This window comes from Anarhichas minor, unplaced genomic scaffold (assembly GCF_050575085.1).
Source record: "Anarhichas minor isolate MPS153535 unplaced genomic scaffold, ASM5057508v1 ptg000037l, whole genome shotgun sequence".
NCBI classification, from domain to species: domain Eukaryota; kingdom Metazoa; phylum Chordata; class Actinopteri; order Perciformes; family Anarhichadidae; genus Anarhichas; species Anarhichas minor.
In genome coordinates, this window is record NW_027466483.1 from 2,969,583 (window position 1) to 2,990,531 (window position 20,949).

A 20,949-nucleotide genomic window follows, 5' to 3' on the forward strand; every position below is an offset into this window, starting at 1 on the left:
TATGTGTCGTGTACTTCTGCAACAGTTGGAAGATTTAACTTTACCTCTTTTTAACATTTTTGATTATTTTACTAATTTACAGTTAATTTGTTGGTGATGTATGAAATATGAAATCATTTTTTTAAAGAATAATTATTTTTATTCCACTTTTGTGTTCTTTATTATTATCAGTTTTCAGCAACCAAAATCCACTGGAAATTATTTACCATCAATGAGAAATAAAGAGAAAATTGTTACACAAAACCAGCAGCCTAATTAACACCAATGACTGTTTGCAAGACAGGATTAAGGGGTCGTGTGAGCTCATAATTCACAATTAATATTTTGGCAGTTAAAACACCCCAATAACTAGGACCAATATAAACACAAGGCCTAGATACCAAATGATTAATAATTATTATTATTAATATAATGGAACAGTTTAGGTGCAAATATCAGAAGACAATAAATTGAAATTTGCAAAATATTTGTTTTTATTCAAGGTATCATATATTGTCTAAATTAAATATGGAATATGACATTGTTTATGATATAATGGCATATATAGAAAGCAGTGGCGGGCCGTGCATTTTATACCTGGGCCTTCACTGCTGTCCTGCAGCTGAAATACCACCTTATAACCACGGAAGCTGCACTGACTACAACAGGAAAGCCCTGCAGCGCATAGTGAACACAGCTGGAAGGATCATTGGTGCCTCACTCCCCTCACTCCCCTTCCTGCAGGACATATACGACACCCGCCTCACCTGCAAAGTGACCATGATTGTGCGCGACTCCAGCCACCCTTCACACAGTCTCTTCAGCCTCCTGCCCTCTGGGAGAAGATACCGGAGCCTCCGTGCTCGCACCACCAGACTCTCAAACAGCTTTGTCCACCAGGCTGTTAGGAAGCTGAACTCTCTCCCTCCTCTCTTTAAGACTCCCTATGTCCGACTGCTGCTAAATACAGATTGATAGTTTTTTTCTTATTATATATATGTTGTCTAAATGTTTTTTTATCTATTTGCACTGTATTCACTTTATATGTTTATATGTTGGACTGGAGAGAAACGTCTTTTCAACTCCTCTGTATGTTTGGTACATATTGTGGAATTGACAATAAAGCTAACTTTGAACTTTAAAATGATGACGCCACAGCTACTGTTATTATTCGTTTCTAGGGCTGTAACTATATACGTGTTCGTATTAAACCGTTCGGTACGAGGCTTTTACACACCGAACAATACGTTTGAATAATACTAGTGCGTTTGGAAAATGCAGAAGCTTAAATTGTGATAAATAAGATGTTTTCTGCGCTCATGTAGGACAGTGGTTCTCAATTGGTCTGGCTGCGGGACCCACCATCACTCGTTAAAAACAAGCCGCGACTCACTTTTCTCTTTTGGAGACCGTCTTATGATTTTACTTTCACGACCGACGCTCAGAACAATTGTACTGCTCTGCCGTGTCTTTCCTCGTCTCAGCCCCCTGTGTCACGGTGTGTGTACATCTCACTCGATTCAGGAAACTTGTCAGTGGCCTGTTCTTTGTTCTTCTATACTCGGCCACGTTACGGGGCTCCGTTTCTCGACTCACACTTTAAACAGTCCAAAACTCTCCAGACGCTGATTCCTTTGCCGTCATTTGATTGATTTATTTGCATTTTCATCAAACTTAACAGCAACATAATCAGTCTAAAGTGAGTTCTAAAGTGAGGTCAAAAACTGTGCCGATGCCCCGTTCTACACGAAGGAAAAACGACCCGAGACTCAGTCCCACCCCTTCCTCTTATCCCAGCTGATCCTCATCTGATTAATAACAAAAGTTCCCAAAGAAAAATAATTATTCAGAATACGAATTTAACCTCAAAGGAATGTATACAAATATATTAGCAAAATTAGAATGTATACAAATATATTAGCAAAATTAGAAATTCTGATTTGTAATCAAAACTAAAAATATGTCTCTAGCACAGCCAGACGCGAGGGAAGCTACCTGGGTCTTTGTCAGCCCTCAAGACTACAACGGAACAATCCTGCCTCCAGATATGTACAAACAGGTCCTGGTGCAAGATGCTACCACGGGCCGTGTTAGCCTCGCCAGACGCAAAGGTCTTCAAATCCTGCAGCAAAGGGGGCTGACAGTCCTAGTCAGAGTCACTGTCATCAGTCCACCTCAGATGATCCAAAGGACCTCTCGAGTATGTTCAGGATAAGGAGAAGACTAGGCCTGAGGTCGAGGGTGCCGACTCCCTGTAGTCCTCTTCCCTGGTCCTGGTTGAGGAGAAGACGAGGCCTGAGGTCGAGGGTGCCGAGTCCCTGTAGTCCTCTTCCCTGGTCCTGGTTGAGAAGAAGACGAGGCCTGAGGTCGAGGGTGCCGACTCCTTGTAGTCCTCTTCCCTGGTCCTGGTTGAGGAGAAGACGAGGCCTGAGGTCGAGGGTGCCGACTCCCTGTAGTCCTCTTTCCTGGTCCTGGTTGAGGAGAAGACGAGGCCTGAGGTCGAGGGTGCCGAGTCCCTGTAGTCCTCTTCCCTGGTCCTGGTTGAGGAGAAGACAAGGCCTGAGGTCGAGGGTGCCGACTCCTTGTAGTCCTTTTCCCTGGTCCTGGTTGAGGAGAAGACGAGGCCTGAGGTCGAGGGTGCCAACTCCCTGTAGTCCTCTTCCCTGGTCCTGGTTGAGGAGAAGACGAGGCCTGAGGTCGAGGGTGCCGACTCCCTGTAGTCCTCTTCCCTGGTCCTGGTTGAGGAGAAGACGAGGCCTGAGGTCGAGGGTGCCGACTCCCTGTAGTCCTCTTCCCTGGTCCTGGGTTATTGCGCTACCTACTGCCACCCACTGGCATGGAAGAGTATTTATTACTTAGCCAGCCACTATATTGCAGCTCAGACGCTCAACAATGGCAAAGTATTTGCAACAATTAAATAATATTTTATTGGACTCATTAAGTGAAATTGGACATTTTCCCACGGCACACCTGACGATCTCTCACGGCACACTGGTGTGCCACGGCACAGCGGTTGAAAATCACTGGGGTAACCTATGAACTGGATGAAGAAACAACAAACCTTTCATTTGAAACTGTTCAAAGGAATTCCAGGTTCCACCAAATCAGCCTGGCCAGCAGTCTGTTCAGCAGTAGTCTTTCAAACAGCTAGTCAAGCAGCAGTTCCTTGTTCATGTGGTCAAGGAGGAAGAGGAAGAAGAGCAATTCTTTCCCACAAACAATTTAGAGCTGAGTTCAGTGGATCCCTCCCATCTTGAGATCTCCCAGCAGGATGTTAATACCTCTGGTACAGCACAAAGCACACCTGAGAGATAATGTTCCACATTCTGCCGAATTCCTGAAGGTTTGGTGCCACTGCTCAAAGTAGAGATTGAGCTGATGTTGGAGCTGGGATTTTTGAAACAGCAAGAAGTGAAGGTGCAGTCCAGTTGTGCTGGTACCCAAAAAGGATGGATCTCTGAGGTTTTGCATTGATTTCAGTTATCTTATTGCTGTCTCAAGTTTGACTCACTTTGAGAGAGTGGGGACATCCAAATGTATCTCCATGCTTGACATGAGCAAGGGTTACTGGCATCTGGCCCTAGCACCCTAGATGCACCTCCATATGAACTAAGAAATATTAGTTAATGTGGAGGTGCCTACTGATTTACTCAGATTTTTACTGACGACTTTCTGTCACGTGTTGTCTGTCACATGACTTTATGTCCGTAGCTTACATTACATTGCAAGCATACTTATTTTAAGACAAACTACGATATTTTTTTAAACCCTAACCAAGTGTTTTTGTTGTCTAAACCTAACCGCCAAAGTTACACAAAGTTAATCACACTACATTGTCGAGCTCCTACGCAAAAGGCTTCTGCCTTTAGGGAGATCTGAGCGGTCTTGAGATGATTATGATGAAAACAGCTAATAGAAGTGAAAAGGGAGCTTAAAGGTCTGGTGTGGAGGATCTGGCGGCATCCAGCGGTGAGGTTGCATTTGCCACCAAGTGAATTTTCTCCCTTGTGCCAAGCGGGAGGAGAACTACTGCAATTGTGTCTGACACAAAAACACAAATAGCCCTATCCAGAGCCAGTGTTTGGTTTGTCCATTCTGGGCTACTGTAGAAACATGGCTGCTGTCTCCATGAAGAGAACTGGCTCTTTATGTTGATATAAATGGGTCGTTTTAAGTAAGTTAAAAATAGAACAACTGTATGTGATACAAGTGGGATTAGTGAAGAGAACAGATTAAGAGTGAATGATGAGCCCAAGTGTTTCAGAGTACACATGCTTTGGTTTAAGATATTTAATCACCAACAAAGATTAAAGGTTGACCCTTGGCATAGAGTATAATCTGACTATCAGCTCAAATGCAGCACATGAAACACATGAAATCCTTTGTCGTTACAGTCAGATACTTAACATTAAAGGATCAGGACAGTCAGCTTGAGAATTCAGGTCAGCGGTATTTAGTGAGGGAGCCAACAACACAAAAGCAGGTAACTGTATTCAGTGAGACAGCTCTGATAAAGTGACTGTACGTACCCACTCAGCAGCAAACAGACACAGTTAGAGACTAGATGGTCAAGATAGTGGACCATTTAGCGGCTAAAGAGACAGATATTTCCCCTTAGGAGTTGGTGGAGATCAAAACAAGAGCTAAAAGACACTGAATATTAATATAATATTAGAATGAACAATACATTTTTACCCCTAATAAATGTTAATGCAGCTTTAACTCTTTGAATCCTGCATTGTCTACACTTGGTTTTCAGTCCCTTCATTTACAGGCTTTTGGCATAGTGACTACCTGACGTATGTGATTTTCACGATTGGCTGCAATTGTCTTACCTTTTATGCAGGTTTTTCAAACCTGCATTAAAGCTGTTAACACAACTTTGACATATTGTACCTTATAAAGTTGATATGGTGAGCACGTTAACAACCATAGCAGTCATAGAGCAATATTAGCATTCCTTCGGACTTGTGTTTGAGTCCACTTGATGATGTCCAATATTCAATCTTTTAGTTCTGTTTTTGGTCTCCACCAACTCCTAAATAAATATATGTGTCTTTAGCTGCTAAATGCTCCATTATGTTCACCAGCTTGTCTCTTACTGTGTCTGTCGAGGGTTTTCTGGTAAGCAGGTAGAGCACAGTGTGTTGATCAGAGCATTTTTCCTGAAAACAGATGCTGGAAAGCAGGTTGATGAGAGACTGAACCAAGACAGTAAAGTTGTCGGCTGTAAAACCAAAATTATGATCTTAAAGATATGGGGTCAGATCAGTCTCAATAATTGCAAATGCACACAGAAAGACTCACAAATGCAAACAGAAAGATTCACAAATGCGCACAGAACAATTCACAAATATATTCGATTTACAAATGCACACAGGATTTACAAATAAATTTGACTCACAAATGCACGCACAACGATTCACAAATACATTCCAATGCTCACATGAATAAATTACGATTTCTATAAATGTAAAAAAAAAAATCACAAATATATTTCTGCATTTGTATGTATTTCTTTGTGGATGCACTGCATTTCTTTGTGGATTTTTGAGACTCCCCTGACGTCGCTGGATTCGCAAATGCGTTTTTTTCAACATTCTAATTGTCAACCAATCACATGAGCGCAGCTCCCCCCTCCCCTCCCCACGAGGCTGATAGCGTTACAGTGCGCAATTTGCGGAGGTGACAGGTCACTTCCTGTTGCAAGCTGTCACTGTTTTGGTGCGGATTCCGCGGTAGTTTAGTCTTTATTTGTCGTTATTTGACATTATGTGACAATACATTAAGGTCCTTGAAGGTATGACTGTTGGTAGTTGTAATTAGTTTAGTAAAAAAAGGCTGAATTGTAATAGTATGGCTACTCGTTTTCATTTTTTTTGAAAAAAAGTTGTATAAATATATACATACATATGAATATATTTATATAGATATATGCCTATATATACATACGTATATATATCCAAGTCAATAGGTTATATGGGCTGCTATCATTCTAAACAGTACAATGCATATTATCCATGTTTACAATTTGCATTCCTTCAGTCTGCATGAAAGTGTGTATCGTTGCCATGGCAACAAGTACCAACTGATGTTAGCCTACATTAGCTTGCTAATGAAAACTATTACAATTCGGCCTTTTTTTACTAAACCAATTACAACTACCAACAGTCATACCTTCAAGGACCTTAATGTATTGTCACATAATGTCAAATAAAGACAAATAAAGACTAAACTACCGCGGAATCCGCACCAAAACATTGACAGCTTGTAACAGGAAGTGACCTGTCACCTCCGCAAATTGCGCAACTCTAACGCTATCAGCCTCGTGTGGAGGGGAGGGGGGAGCTGCGCTCATGTGATTGGTTGACAATTAGAATGTTGAAAAAAAAGCATTTGCGAATCCAGCGACGTCAGGGGAGTCTCAAAAATCCACAAAGAAATGTGTAGCGATCCACAAAGAAATGCAGTGCATCCACAAAGAAATACATACAAATCCACAAACAAATGTAAAAAAATCCACACAGAAATACATACAAATGCAGAAATATATATTTTTTACATTTATATTAATCGTAATTTATTTATGTGTGCATTGGAATGTATTTGTGAATCGTTCTGTGTGCATTTGTGAGTCAAATGTATTTGTAAATCCTTCTGTGTGCATTTGTAAATCGAATATATTTGTGAATTGTTCTTTGCGCATTTGTGAGTCTTTCTGTGTGCATTTGCAATTATTGAGACTGATCTGACCCCATATAAAGAGGCTAAAACACTCTAATGCTTCTAAAGCGCTGAGGGGAACTGCACAGTCAGGTGATGAATCTTTGTGGGTCCATCACTACGAGCAACACTTCGTAGTAGTCCTGTGATCCATTTTTTGTATAAAATATTGATTATAACTCCTTTAAATCAACATATTGATTATTCAGTCTTGCAGTAATTATTATATTATTACCAATTATTACATTGAAATGAAAATTGGACAGGATAAATACCAAACATTATGTGCATACAAACAGAAAATTCCATTTCATGAAATATTTTTATTTTAGCCTGGACTGTATGCAAGTGAGTTTTTCTACATGTTTAGGATCATTGTCCCATTGCATTGCCCTAAAATTGGTGGAATATCCATATACAAGTCCTACAACTAAGTTCATTGTGCTGTACACTAGAGTAGAAAGCAGTTAGGTGGATCCAGCCTGTTGATTAAATATTGCTGGCTGTACTTAATTCTCCGACACACATGCCCCTTCTGTCTTCACTGACATAACGCATTCCTTAGCCCCTTACTTAACCTTAACCATCAGCCCATAACTCGTACCTGATTCTAACCTGAACCTTAAAGGGGAACTTTGGTATTTTTCAACAAGTATGCTATTTACTCATGTTTTTTGTGTCAAAGTGACTAATGGAGACAACAGCTTTTGAAATTGGTCTATATAGAGGTATACAGGGAAAATGCTGTAACCCGCAGCTGCTAAATGACCTGCAAGGGCAATTGCGTAGCATCCCTGTAACGTTACGTCCACTAAAAGTTCTTGTTTTTGCCACTGCCAGGTTCAGATTGTTATTATAAGCGTCTGACAACATTATGAAAAGAACTCTACCGAGAAATTAAACCTTTTTCTTTTACTTTCTCTCTGGAGCATAGGATCAATGCACCCACAGGGTCACCAGTCTCCTGAGCTTTGCAGTATTTTTGGTTCACACTCCTTGGCCTGTTTCAGTTGAATTCAAACATTTTTACTTTTGTGACAACAGGAAGTGCCAGATCCATTCTGTCTGAGAACTGCGGGATTGACGTCATTCATCTGAAGGTGAGTAGGAACAGGAAAATATTACTGATAATGTCGTAGGAACAGTGGTGATGTTTTTTTCTTATTCAACTAAAATGAATATTGTAATGATTGTGTGACATACATGTATCTGTTGTAAAATACTGTTTATGCATTCACACATGTACAGAACAGGTACGTATAGGCCCACGAGCATGAATGTGTGTGTGTGATGTGTGAACAGGCAGCGGTCCATGTGGCTCCACTATCATGCCAGGGCCCCGGTCACCTGACGGCCCTGCACCGAGCTGCCATGGCGGGGAACAGTAACGCCATGGCTGCTCTGATTCAGGGAGGCTGTGCTGTGGACCTGCAGGGCAGAGTAAGTGGTGGACTTGCTGTACATGTCAGAAGTTGTTCACACACCTGCTGAAACATTCATTCATACGTTCTCAATTTGCGTGGTTGATGAAATGGTAACAGTTTGTGATGGGAATACTTTGTCCCCTTTGTGTTTGAGGACGGCAACTCTGCGCTGCATGAGGTATCTTGGCACGGATTTTCTCACTGTGTCAAACTACTGGTCAAGTCCGGAGCTGATGTACACATCAGGAACAAGGTAGGATAATAATTATAACTAGAAAATTCCAAAAGAAATTTTGTGGCTTATACTGCCCGAAGAAATCGCAATATATACACACGCCAATGTTACCGGTAGTGTCATTCAGGTTCAATTGAGATAACGCTACTCTCTTTTCTGCATTTTAGATTCATACTCTTGGATTGAATCTTGTATTTGTGGGGCTTTTATTTTGAAAGGGTGGGACTGGGTGGGTGAGAGAGGGGGAGAGGAGACAGAATCATAATGTTTGACACTAAAATGAGAGGCTTCATCACAAGCATTCCAGTTACAATTCATTCTGTGGGGCTTTTAATTTGAAATGGGGGGAGGGGGGGGGGGGGGGGGGGGGGGGGGGGTGAGAGGGGAAAAGTCCTCTAAAAATATCTAAGACCTGAATGACTGTATGATAGAGAGAGACACAGAGAGGGAGAGAGAGACAGACAGAAAGATAGACAGAGAGGAGAGAGAGACAGAGTGAGTGAGATAGGCAGACAGACAGTTAGATGGACTCAGTGAGTGGGAGAGAGAGACAGGCAGACAGACAGTTAGATGGACTCAGTGAGTGGGAGAGAGAGACAGGCAGACAGACAGTTAGATGGACTCAGTGAGTGGGAGAGAGAGACAGGCAGACAGACAGTTAGATGGACTCAGTGAGTGGGAGAGAGAGACAGGCAGACAGACAGTTAGATGGACTCAGTGAGTGGGAGAGAGAGACAGACAGACAGACAGTTAGATGGACTGAGTGAGTGAGTGGGAGAGACAGGCAGACAGGAGGTCTAATGATCTTTCCTTGAATATCATGTGTGTGTGTGTAGAGAGAGAGAGAGAGAGAGAGAGAGAGCCTGCGTGCGTGTGTGTAACTGGTTGCCATGGTGAGGACACACCTGGTGTTAGAGGCAGACTGATTAAGAAACATTACAGTAAACAGTGATTTTGAACACATTTGGCTCAAAGAGCCGCAGAGCGACATGAACTCCAACCACCTGCTCCATTAGACTCCATGTTAAATCTCACCACTAATTTCTCAAAGAACGCAGACGGTACCAGTTTTGTCTATTGCTCTGGAGTTCACATTTTTAACACCACAAACATAAAAAACACATCAGCGCGTTTGCCAGAGTCTTATCTTTCTCACGGTATCCATATTTTGGCACTTAGACTCCTGCTAATTTGTTAAAAGGAGGCAGGGGTTTTGTTCAAAATCACTGATTACTGCAACGTTTCTTAATCATCTTTATGTCTTTATGTTTCTCTCTCTCTCTCTCTCTCTATCATACAGTCATTCAGGTTTTAGATATATTTAGAGAACCCCCCCCCCCCCCTCCCATTTAATAACCTCTGTGTTTGTGTATCAAACATTATGAATATTTCTCCTCTCCCCCTCTCTCCCCCACCCAGTCCCACCCTTTCAAAATAAAAGCCCCATAGAGTAACTGTATCTTAACATGAAGCTCAGAATGAGGTTTGTACAGAAATTTGTGGACTGTCCATCACGAATATAAGATTCAATCCAAGAGTATGAATCTAAAATGCAGAAAAGAGAGAAGCGATATCTCAATCGAACCTCAACGATACTACCGGTAACATCAGCGTGTGTAGCTATATATTGCGACGTCTTCGGGCAGTAGAAGCCACACTGTTAAAATTTCTTGCGAAATTTTCTAGTTATGATTATGATTAAGCCAGATGGATAATATACAGTGTGCTTTGGCACAGGCAGTTTTACTGCATTGTGCCACAAAGCCACACTGAATGATAACAACATCAACAACAATAATGCACTTTAAATCTGGCAACATTAAATGTATAGAACACGTCTCTGAAACATTCATCCACATCTTGTACTTGTAGCCTTGTACAGCCGATAGAGTTGCTATAAAATTATTATAAAGTGCTTCATAGAACATAAATGAAGACAATGAGACAAAAGACACTGTTTTCTGTCTCATTGTACCAGAGCTAACGTTATTATTTTATCTTTTGCATACGTTCGCATTACTACAGAGGCATTGAGATTGATCCATTCTAAATCCGATCTACATTGTTTTCTCTCCGTTGTTTATGATGTAAAAATTGGGTGAAAAAACGATTTTTCAGGTAAAACTTTCATCTGTGAATAAAGGTGAAAAAAAACAGGTTTTGGCAGGTGAACTTTTTTTTCAAAGTGTTTGTTGTTGTAATACTCATTTCCGCCACAATAAGCTGACTGAAAGCGGACTTAAAGCAGTCATGCTTTCTTTCAGGTGAGTTTTAATTTACATAACTTGCTGAAACACAATATATGTACGTTGTGTTTAGACTGAAGAAATCGAAACTCACCTGGAAGAAAACATCTAGAACTTCTGCCTGTTGTGGCCAAAATGTGTATTACCAGTTTCACAGATGACATTGTTTTGATGGAACTTAGAGACTAACCTGGCTAAATCAAAAAATTTGATCAGACTTAGAAAGTGGATCACGTGAATTTTTTTCTAAATTTCCTCTCAGGGCTTCCGTACTTTACACTGCTGCACAGAGGATTTTGATTGAAATACATTTATGATTTAATGTACCGTAGACTGAGTCATTTTTATTATTCTAATATAAATACACCACAACAGAACATCAAATAAAGCCATTGTAGCAAAGGACTGAACTCCGTCGGAAAAAATGGATTCTTAGTAAGGAGAACAATATTTCACTCTGTCTTCACTTGGTTTGTAGTTGCAAATTTAAATAAATGAGGCCTTATCTCAGTCTAGGTTCTTTGTTCGTAAAACAGAATACCATTTTCAGGATGAGTATATTAATACTGAAATTTAAAACACATTTCTGATTATTTAGTTTGACTTAAGAATGCACAAAGATTAATTTAATTATAATGTGTTATGTGTTAGCAGCAAATGTGTTTTTGTCCTGTTGCAGAACTGTAACCCCCCCAACCCCCAACGCCATGCCTTCACATAACCTCATGTAATTCCACCTCAAACTGTCACTAACTTAAAGCTGCCAATTGAAAGAAGTTGGATTTCCATGTCATTTTTCGATTAAAACTACATATTCAGAAACTGTGCTTTTTTAAACGAGCAAGTCAGGACTTCTATAACCTCTACCGGTGACCACTACTAGCAGTCACCGGTAGAGGTGGCGCTAAACTCAGTGTAATTGACACGCTGACCAATCAGAGCAGACTGGGATTTTTCAGGTGGGGTCTTAAAGAGACAGGCGTTTAAATGGAGCGTTTAAGACAAGAGAGTGAATACAGGTATATTTAGACAGACAGTATGTAAAAAATCATATCTTTTTTTAATATTGTAGCATTTAATTATGTTCCTGTGGAAACCCAAGGTACAAGTATGAATCTGAAAATGAGCATGATATGTCCTCTTTAAAGTGCATATTCTATAGTTGCTTGCATCTGCATTTTATATGTGACAAGAATGGCTCTGTGGACCCAAATGGCCTGCCAAATACCGCATGCCATAATGTGGACCGTCTTGTCAAACTCTAGACAGCATCAGAATCTCTGGTTGTTTTTTTCTCTCAGAGTTGTGGTGAGCCTAACAATGTAAAATGGAAGCCCACTATGTTTACTCAGTAGTAACTGTAGTATGTTGATTCAGGCAGGAAACACAGCACTCCACCTGGCCTGTCAGAACGCACATGCTCAGACGGCTCGCCTCCTGCTGCTGGGAGGATCCACACCAGACACCAAGAACGATGTGAGTCCTCAGGCATCCCACAATGCACTGTGCTCTCCTCAGAGACATGGTTAAAGAAGTAGGAGACCCTTCACTCTGACTCTATTGAGCTCGTGTACTGTGGACTGCTGAACATTGAGGAATAGTTTCACAACGCACTTGGTGCATCACTGATATTAGTATCGTGATAAACTAAACTAATATCACTGAGAACTGTGTTTTGGTTCCAGATGGGTGACAGCTGTTTGCATGTGGCTGCTCGCTACGACAACCTGACCCTGGTGAAGATCCTGCTGGGTTCTCTGTGCTCCGTGACAGAGAGGAACCAGGTACAATATGTCAGTGTTATCAATATGATATTGCGAGACATCTTTTAGCCCGCGTGACACAAACTGACAAAATCCCTCAGACTTCAGCAAAAGCGTACGCCAGAGAAACTCATGGAAACTCGTGTGGTTTCACTGATATGGTATGTTTGTTTGAAACAATTATGTTTCATACAGGACACTTTATTTAAATTTCTAATGAAAACTTTGTCAATGTGGCTGTAATTACAGGGAAAATAGAAATAGGAGACAAAGTTTTGAGACATTGATTTGGAAAGTGGGAGGGAAAGAATTCAGATATTTTTCTTAAGTGAAAGTATCAAGTACTCCATTACAAGTACAGAAGTATTATCGACAAAATGTAACAAAAGTAAAATTACTCAATATGCAGAATGACCCTTTTCAGAGTGTTTTCAAATATTTGTATCCCCTATATGTCTCAACACGAACACAGCAGTATGATGTGGGCTGATCAGTGGATTTTGAAATATTTTATGTGATGTATTTTTTCTTTCTTGAAATAAATCTGCAAGATTATTTAAAATAATTTTTCACTACTTTAGAATCAATAGAAATTAATAGAAATGTTAAAACATCTTGGAATCATCTCACGGCAACGGCAGATTATCCCCCTTGTTTTGAGAAAGTAAGAATGTAGAAATGTAGTGCAGTGAAAAGTCCAATATGTCATATGCATGTACCTTCAAATTGTACCTTATACTGGAGTAAATGTACATATTTACTTTTTATGACTGTATTTAGATTTGAGCTTGGATACCTATCCTTGTAAGAACTTCTCCATTTCAACCCACGTAAATATTAATCCATTATTTATTTATTATAGGACTTTTTATTATTATTTGTTGACTTGTGTGCTTGCCTCTAGACAAATTGCACATTGTTGCATGTTCACCTGATCTACTGCGAACAAACACACAGGTATATACTGTACATACTGTACTGTGAAGGCCTACATGTCTGTGTTTGCCTATAGGCCGGAGACACAGCTCTCCATGTGGCTGCTGCTCTGAACCATAAGAAGACAGTTCGGCTCTTATTGAAGGCGGGGACTGATGGGACACTCAGAAACAATGTAAGTTCCCTCTACCAGCTGGATGCTGAACAGATTCACAATTTTCCTGATATCACAAGATATATAACTGTTATCTCATTATTTTTAATTCAAGTTATCAATTCATTTCTAGACACAGTAACACATGGTGCTTATGACAGTAAGATTTTGGATATTTGTTTTTATCATAAATAAAATCAATCAATACAAATAAAATACAGTCAACTACTATTCAAAAAGAAGTTTATTTAGGAATAATTATCTATAAATCAGACTATGAATGGTATATGAAAAATCCCCTCGGTAAAAAACAACTTAATGTGTCATCTACACAATCTTGTCACGGCGTAGAAATGCAGATTGCTTTCGCCAGATGAATGACAGCTTGGGTTTATGTAACCAGATTAACATGAAAGAATGGTGGAATTAACAAGCTAGCTAGTGGACAGCTGGCTAGTTAGCTAGCATGTTAATTCCATGCTTTAATGTAAAGGAAAAAAAAATATATATATATATATATATACTGTATTTTTTTAAAATATATGGCTAAAATACCAAAAGCACTGGATCCTACATTTCCCATACTGCTATTTGATTGTGTCTTTCAATAATCCTCCCTGCCTCTTAAATGCCAGCGTATTTCAAACTTCACGCCTCCACCTTTTGATCCAGAGCCACAAAAGAAATTATAGAAATGATATACAAGCAGCACGACTTGTGATGGTAAAACTGAACTGTGTAAAATGTGCCTCTTTACTTCAGGGTAAAATATGATATGACTGTTCTATGTATGATATGACTGTTCTATGTATGATATGACTGTTCTATGTGCTGCTATGTGAAAGGTTTTCAAGCGTGTCTGATATACTGTCCACTTCCAGGCAGGTAAAACAGCCCTGGACAAGGCCAGAGATAACAACCACAAAGATATGGCACATCTCCTGGCCAGAGCTCCACAGGTTTGTCTAAACTGAACCTACATTCTATGACTTCATATTCTTGAGTCCATTATATACTTCAAAACAAAACATTAGGCTGCACAGTGTCGAGAATTTAAATTGTAGAATTTGTATTACTCTGGGGTTTATAACTATCACTATCACAGTTTTTAATAGCATTAGCAAACGTCTGGATTATTTTCTAAGTGTATTGCCATACTAGCAATACATAATCAAATGTAACCAATAATGTCCCCATAGCAGATTGTTGTACTTGTCCTCAGGTACATCGCTTCATGCGAGGAAGAACAATAAGGAAACAAAGAGAAAGACTGGTGACAGACTGGGTCCTGCACTCAGCTGTCAGAGTAGAAATGATTCCAAACAAAGTAAGAAAATGTCATTAAAACATTTTTTGTACCTTGTAGAAGTCTCCTGAGCTATTGGGAGAATTACAAAGAATTGCGTTAGTCACATTAAATCAATTCTTTAGATTATAAAACGATACATAGCATTTGCTGTCGTCGCTTCATTGACTGCAGTTTTCATTTTGCATTTGAGTTGAACTTCACGTACCTCGATCTTGTCTGTTTGCCCTGAGCAGGTCAGCAGTTCTGTGGTGGAGGAGGACACCCCCAGCAGTGAACAGATGGAGAGCAGAACTGCCTTCAAGGTGGGTCATAGTCACCAACAGCAGCAGCACCAGCAGCAGCAGCAAAGACAGCAGCAGCAAAGGCAGCAAAGGCAGTATTGCAACAAGAGCCCAGCCGCCATCAGCAGCCCATACAGCGGCCGAAAGAGGAGGAGGGTCAAGGAGCAGGTGGGTCAACAACGGCGACGTCGGGACTGTCCTGCTCAGCAAGTCCACAGTGGATGTCTTCATGTGTCATGGTGTTCACAGATAAAGAGAGTCAGGTTTTACGGTCCTGTGCTCATCTTCACTTTAGTGCTTAGCTTGCCGTGACATTTCAGTCAGTAGTCTTAGATTCCCCAATGAATTTCTGCGAGAGTGCAAGTAAGTATGTTTATATGTAGTGGTATACAAGTCTCTTTAAACTCAACAAATATGCGTTAAAGCTCCAACGAACTGGAAGCGTCTGACACATGCAATTTCTACTAACAGTCCATTACTTTTACTTCTTTGCAGGCTCTGAATGAAAATGATAAAAGAAAAGGCGAGAATGACTTTGCCCGTAAGAAGAATCTGCTCTGGAAAGATGGTGAAGATTCCGTTCAGAATGGAAAAACCTATCAGCTCTACACACTGTACCGCGACAAGGAGGGCAACATTAGACAGGTTATTGATGATAAAAACATTTGTGTGATTATGTTTTGAGCTTTCTTTGTAAATCAGAAGGGACCAGAGTATCTGAGAAGGTGAAACAGTCATTGGACTTTGAGAAAAGCTTGGTGCTAAAACTTCACGTTGAGTTATGTTGGGCACACCTGCTATAGAAGAAGAACCATTACAGAAACAGGGTGCTCCATGGAGTCCTTCCTGCTACTGAGTTTGTAACTTGTGACCATTCTCCGCAGGCGGCGGCCAATGGATGTCTCTGTAAGCCCCTGCTCAAGAAGCTGGAGGGCCAGCTGAAAGCCACGCAGCAGGAGATGAGGCTGCACGTCCTGAACGTGCAGGAGCAGGTCAACATTAGACTGGGCAATATGGACCACAGGAACAGACACCAGGTCTGCTTCTACTGTCTCTTCTTACAGATCAGGGACTTCACACTTTCATCAGTGTCTTAAACTGATGCCTCAGTTCCTTTGGGTTTTCAAAGTTTGATACCAATATCAGTTTTTTTGAAGAAAAACTATTTTGTGCATCTTTAAAGTCAAACCTAAATTGGAATTGTTCTCACATTTTTTGGAAGGACACATATACTGTAATATTGATACTATTGTGCATATAATCTACTTTATTTGAAAAGAGGGGCAGACATTGTCAGTTTTAGTGTCACCAAAATGTCACTCCAGCTAAATATTTAGTGGACAATATCATTGAAGGAAAAGAACTGAGATTTAAAATTTGACAAATTTCATCCCAGAAAGATTGAAAATTGTTACATAATTGCTTACAGCAAGATTTCTCCTCACTTTGGCTTGGGCAGATTAAAGTGTTGGACATGCTGAATCAATGCGGTCTGGACACAACTTGTTGCTTCGTGAATTCAGACTTTTCAGATTCAATTTAGAAGTTGGGATTTAAATAGGAAGATATGTCATGTCATGGTCGGCAGCCAAAAGGAGTCATTTGAACTTAATAGAAATACCAGCTGTTACAGTCTATGTATATAAAGCAGCTTGTTTCTCATCCCAAAGCAGGCAGCGGTGAGTAGTGAACTGAAGAGGTGGTGCGTGTCCCAGTTGAAGGACAGGGATGTCCACATCCTAGCCAAATCCCGGTATTACAAACTCCTCCCCTCACGGTCTGTGGAGCAGTCCGTGGCAGAAGCTGACCTGGAGTCCCTCCCCCTGCTGTCCGTAGTATCCGGAGACAGCAGCACCTCACTGGCTACCTACGTCAACATCCTACCATGCACATCCACCCACAGTCTGGGAGGCCCAGAGCAGGAGCAGATGGGGGGCAGGACATACTTTGAAATGAAAGTGGACAGGTCACCAGGTATGTAAGCTTCCATAATTACAGTCGATAGAGACCATTTTAAAGGGGCGGCCAGCAAAGGTTTATGGCTGTTATCCCTGCCATAGCATTAACGGGTCAGTGGCACAGCTCACAGGGACTGAGACACATCATAGAGACGTGTTTTCACATATTTTGGACAACTTGTCTGTTGTTTATGGAAAAAATACAGAATCACAAATTGCATTTTCCTTCGGTGTGCATACACAGTTTGAAATTAAGCATGGCCGTTTATTGTTGACCTTGTAAATTGGAAGTTTGACAAAATAAATCTTATCTCAAAGTTAACTAACTAGCTTTTTCTAATAAGTGCATCTCATGGTTTTCCTCAGAGGATGGATTTTGCTCAGTTGTCATGGTAGCATAGTTGTAGTAGTCGGACTTGTTGACAACTAAGTCATCTCCACTAATTACCCACTCACCCACCTCCCAAAAAAGACTATTTGAAAAATGTGAAACTTATTTTATTGATGTAAATTAAAGTTGGAACTGGTTCTGAATCAGACTCAGTTTATATGTCTCTTTATGAACTACATCAGTAAAGAGACCATCAGAGAGAAGATGGTCTATTTCTATAGAGTTATTCTTAATGCTCGTCATCGGAGCCACCGGGTCGGATTCTAGTGAAATCAGATGAAATCATGCAGGTTCACCAGAAACTCCTTCAGCTCAGACTCCAGCAGAGACCGGTCCACCGTGGACAGACCCAGGTCCTCCAGCAGAGACCGGTCCACCGTGGACAGACCCAGATCCTCCAGCAGAGACCGGTCCACCGTGGACAGACCCAGGTCCTCCAGCAGAGACCGGTACACCGTGGACAGACCCAGATCCTCCAGCAGAGACCGGTACACCGTGGACAGACCCAGATCCTCCAGTAGAGACCGGTCCGCCGTGGACAGACCCAGATCGGGCTTCACCGCAGCCTTCCACCTGCAATCGGAGCTCTGGAGGGAGGAGGAGAGCTCAGCAGCAGCGTCTCCTCCTCCTCCTCCTCCAGGAGCAGAGCTTCCCCTCTCTGCTCCTCCGGTCCCCGCTGGGAGCAAACACCAACACCATGCTGCTGGAGACCCAGGACGTATTGCTGGGCCCACTGGAGGGAAGGGAAGCTTGGAAGAACCCGGAACCAGGACTGCACGGACTGCCAGACCCTGCTGCAGTAAAATGAGAGGTTTTTAAAGGGAGTCTGGTGCTCAGAAACACTGTCCACAGAGACTGCCAGAATCAGCACAAAATTAAAAATCCTTAAGAGGGATTGCATCTTTGTCAAAATCAGCTTACATATCTCAGCTACTGAATGAATGCACATTGCACATCGTGGTCATTTGCTTTGGAGATATAATCACTTTGCCCATTAAACAGACTCAAAACTTTTATTTTCCTTCATATGGATGATTTGTTTTTTCTCCAACCCCACACCTGTCATCAGATGACTATGAGAACACAACCCTGTTTCCTATGCCTGCCAACCACACCTCAGACTTCCTACTGGCCTCTCTTGACCCCCTCTGGCAGCCTCCGGGAGTGCAGGACAGTCCAATAGGAGCAGTGATGGCCCTGCGTGGGGAGGGTTTCTCAAGCAGCAGCAGCAGCAGCCAGTCCAGCATCAACGCCCAGGGACCCAGACTGATCCATCATCAGGAACACCGCTGTGACAGGCCAGACAGGAAACACTTTGGAGAGCTGATGAGTGCATGCAGGCGTGTAGGGATTCACACTGAGGGCACCAGAACACTGGAGTTCTTCATCGACCGTCCCACTGAGCCCACATTCAGCCAGGAGAGGAACAATCAGCACGCTATAGAGGTGAGTGTACTGATGAGTCGGACGAGCAGTGGTTGGACTAGACCTGTCAATCAAGTGAATGTGCTACAAAACATGCTTTTCTTTAAACTAGTGCTGGGCAACGATTAAAATATTTAATCGTGATTAATCGCATGGATTTTTTGCGATTAATCGCGATTAATCGCATTGTTATGGCAAAGTTCAATAATGAATTCAAAAGTAGTGTATTGCGCACTTTTATTTTAAAAGTACTGCTATATGAACAAAAGGGCAATAACATTTGGTTCACGAGATGCAGGTAGCATGTTTTATAATTAATGTGAATATAATTCATACTTTGTTGGCATCTTTTTTTTGTTGTTGTTTTTTAATTATTATTATTATTATAATTTTTTTTCCCATCTCAAAAGGCTCAAGGACATACACACACACACACACACACACACACAACTGACTATAGGATGTTTGCTGGCTTTTATCCCACTGTTCTTGTTGTTATGTATATGTATTGTCTCTTGTCTTTCAATAACGCGCGATAAAATAATTGTCGGCGTTAATTAATGAATGCGTAAACGCGAAATTAACGCGTTAACTTGCCCAGCACTACTTTAAACCTTACTGAGTAATTCCATTTTATTACAACATGAGGCTTATTTTTCTAGCTTTAACCATCATTTCTGTTAATAATAATAAAGTTGTACTCACCAAGTAAGCAGCTGAAGACATCTCTAAAGACGTTTTTTTTTTAACCAGGCTGTAAACATGTTTATTTCTGCTGTAAAGTTGTCCCTTTTAATGGGGACCTTTGGAGCCAGCCTCAGTTAGCAATTGCTGTTGTGTTTCCACCACCTAACTTCTCCCAACACCACCAATTATAGTTCTTTAAACCAATGACATACAATACATCATTTAGTGAGCTGTAGGTAGGTGTATTTTTGAACTTTGGACAGACCAGGCTAGCTGTTTCCCCCTGCTTTGAGTCTCTATGCTAAGCTAGGCGAATTGCCTCCCAGATGTGTACACACAGAGTTAGACTGATATGAATATTCTCATTTCACTCTAAGAAAGAAAGCAAATAAGCTTATTTCCCAAAATATTGAAGTACTCTTTTAAAAACTCAATTTCCTGAAGAAAAGACAAATCTGATTTCAAGGTGATCTTAAAACTTCCAGCCAAATATCAAGTGTGTGGTTGCCCTCCCTTCAGGTGACTCAGCGTTTCTTTGAATCGGTGTCAACTCAGTTGGAACGTTGGTACGAGAGGAAGATTGCGGAGGTGGAGCAGCAGACGAAGCTCAGAGCCCAGCAGGACCAGAAGGAGCTGCTGCAGCAAATAAGCATGCTGGAGGAGGAGCTTCAGAGGCTGAAGACCAATGAGAAGGGAGAAAGCTGATGAAGTTTTGATGTATAAGAAAGATAAGAAAGACAACCTAGTAAACAAATTAATAAGAAGGAGACATGTCCCCCCTCACTCTTTAGACGGCAGTATTTGACCACTCTACTTTTTACAGTCTTTACTTAACTTACTAGACGTTACTTTAACATAACTAACGTTATGTTAAAAATATTTTTTTTAAACAGGGGAAACTGCAGATACTGGGACCACGTGGTAACAATGCCTGTATATTAATTTAGCTAATGTAACGTGTATATGCATAGTGAAATCATGCTGGAATATATACATGCATGTTTAATTTGCTTTTAATTTGTATTTTGTTATTTGTTACCTTTGACACCGAATGAATAGACTGACCGACAGTGAAGGTCTCTATTTAATCCCTGAGTCCTTTTGTGACTTTAAACAATTTCAATATAAGTCAGTTTTAATTCCTTGTCATCAAATGTAATGAGATTACATAATAATATTATCAATGTATGACCCAAATACATCTCTGTGTTTTGTCTTGTACAAGGTTTTGATCTATCTTCCATGAAAACTGATGCAAAAAATATGTTTGTGGAAGTTGTGAAGCAGGTTGTGTTATTGGAGCAGGAGACGTGTTACTTTTTTGTCATGTTGGTGTAAATGTCTCTGTTTATTGTCCACACTGTTGAATGAACAAAGTGACTCAAAGGGCATGCAGGAGATGAGACCTGGAGCGCACGGAACAAATCTTTGGTAACTA

General features: G+C 41.0%; 1 protein-coding gene across 1 annotated transcript; it reads left to right on the forward strand.

Moving 5' to 3' along the window:
- Positions 1-6,050: 6,050 nt before the first annotated feature.
- Positions 6,051-20,216, forward strand: ankrd6a (ankyrin repeat domain 6a). Its single transcript, XM_076106979.1, has 15 exons — positions 6,051-6,060; positions 7,747-7,802; positions 8,005-8,142; positions 8,281-8,379; positions 11,985-12,083; positions 12,293-12,391; positions 13,383-13,481; positions 14,342-14,419; positions 14,683-14,787; positions 15,003-15,071; positions 15,546-15,695; positions 15,935-16,087; positions 16,841-17,024; positions 18,469-18,845; positions 20,031-20,216. The coding sequence occupies exons 1-15, from the start codon at positions 6,051-6,053 to the stop codon at positions 20,214-20,216; spliced, it is 1,902 nt and encodes a 633-aa protein (XP_075963094.1).
- The last annotated feature ends 733 nt before the right edge of the window (positions 20,217-20,949 follow it).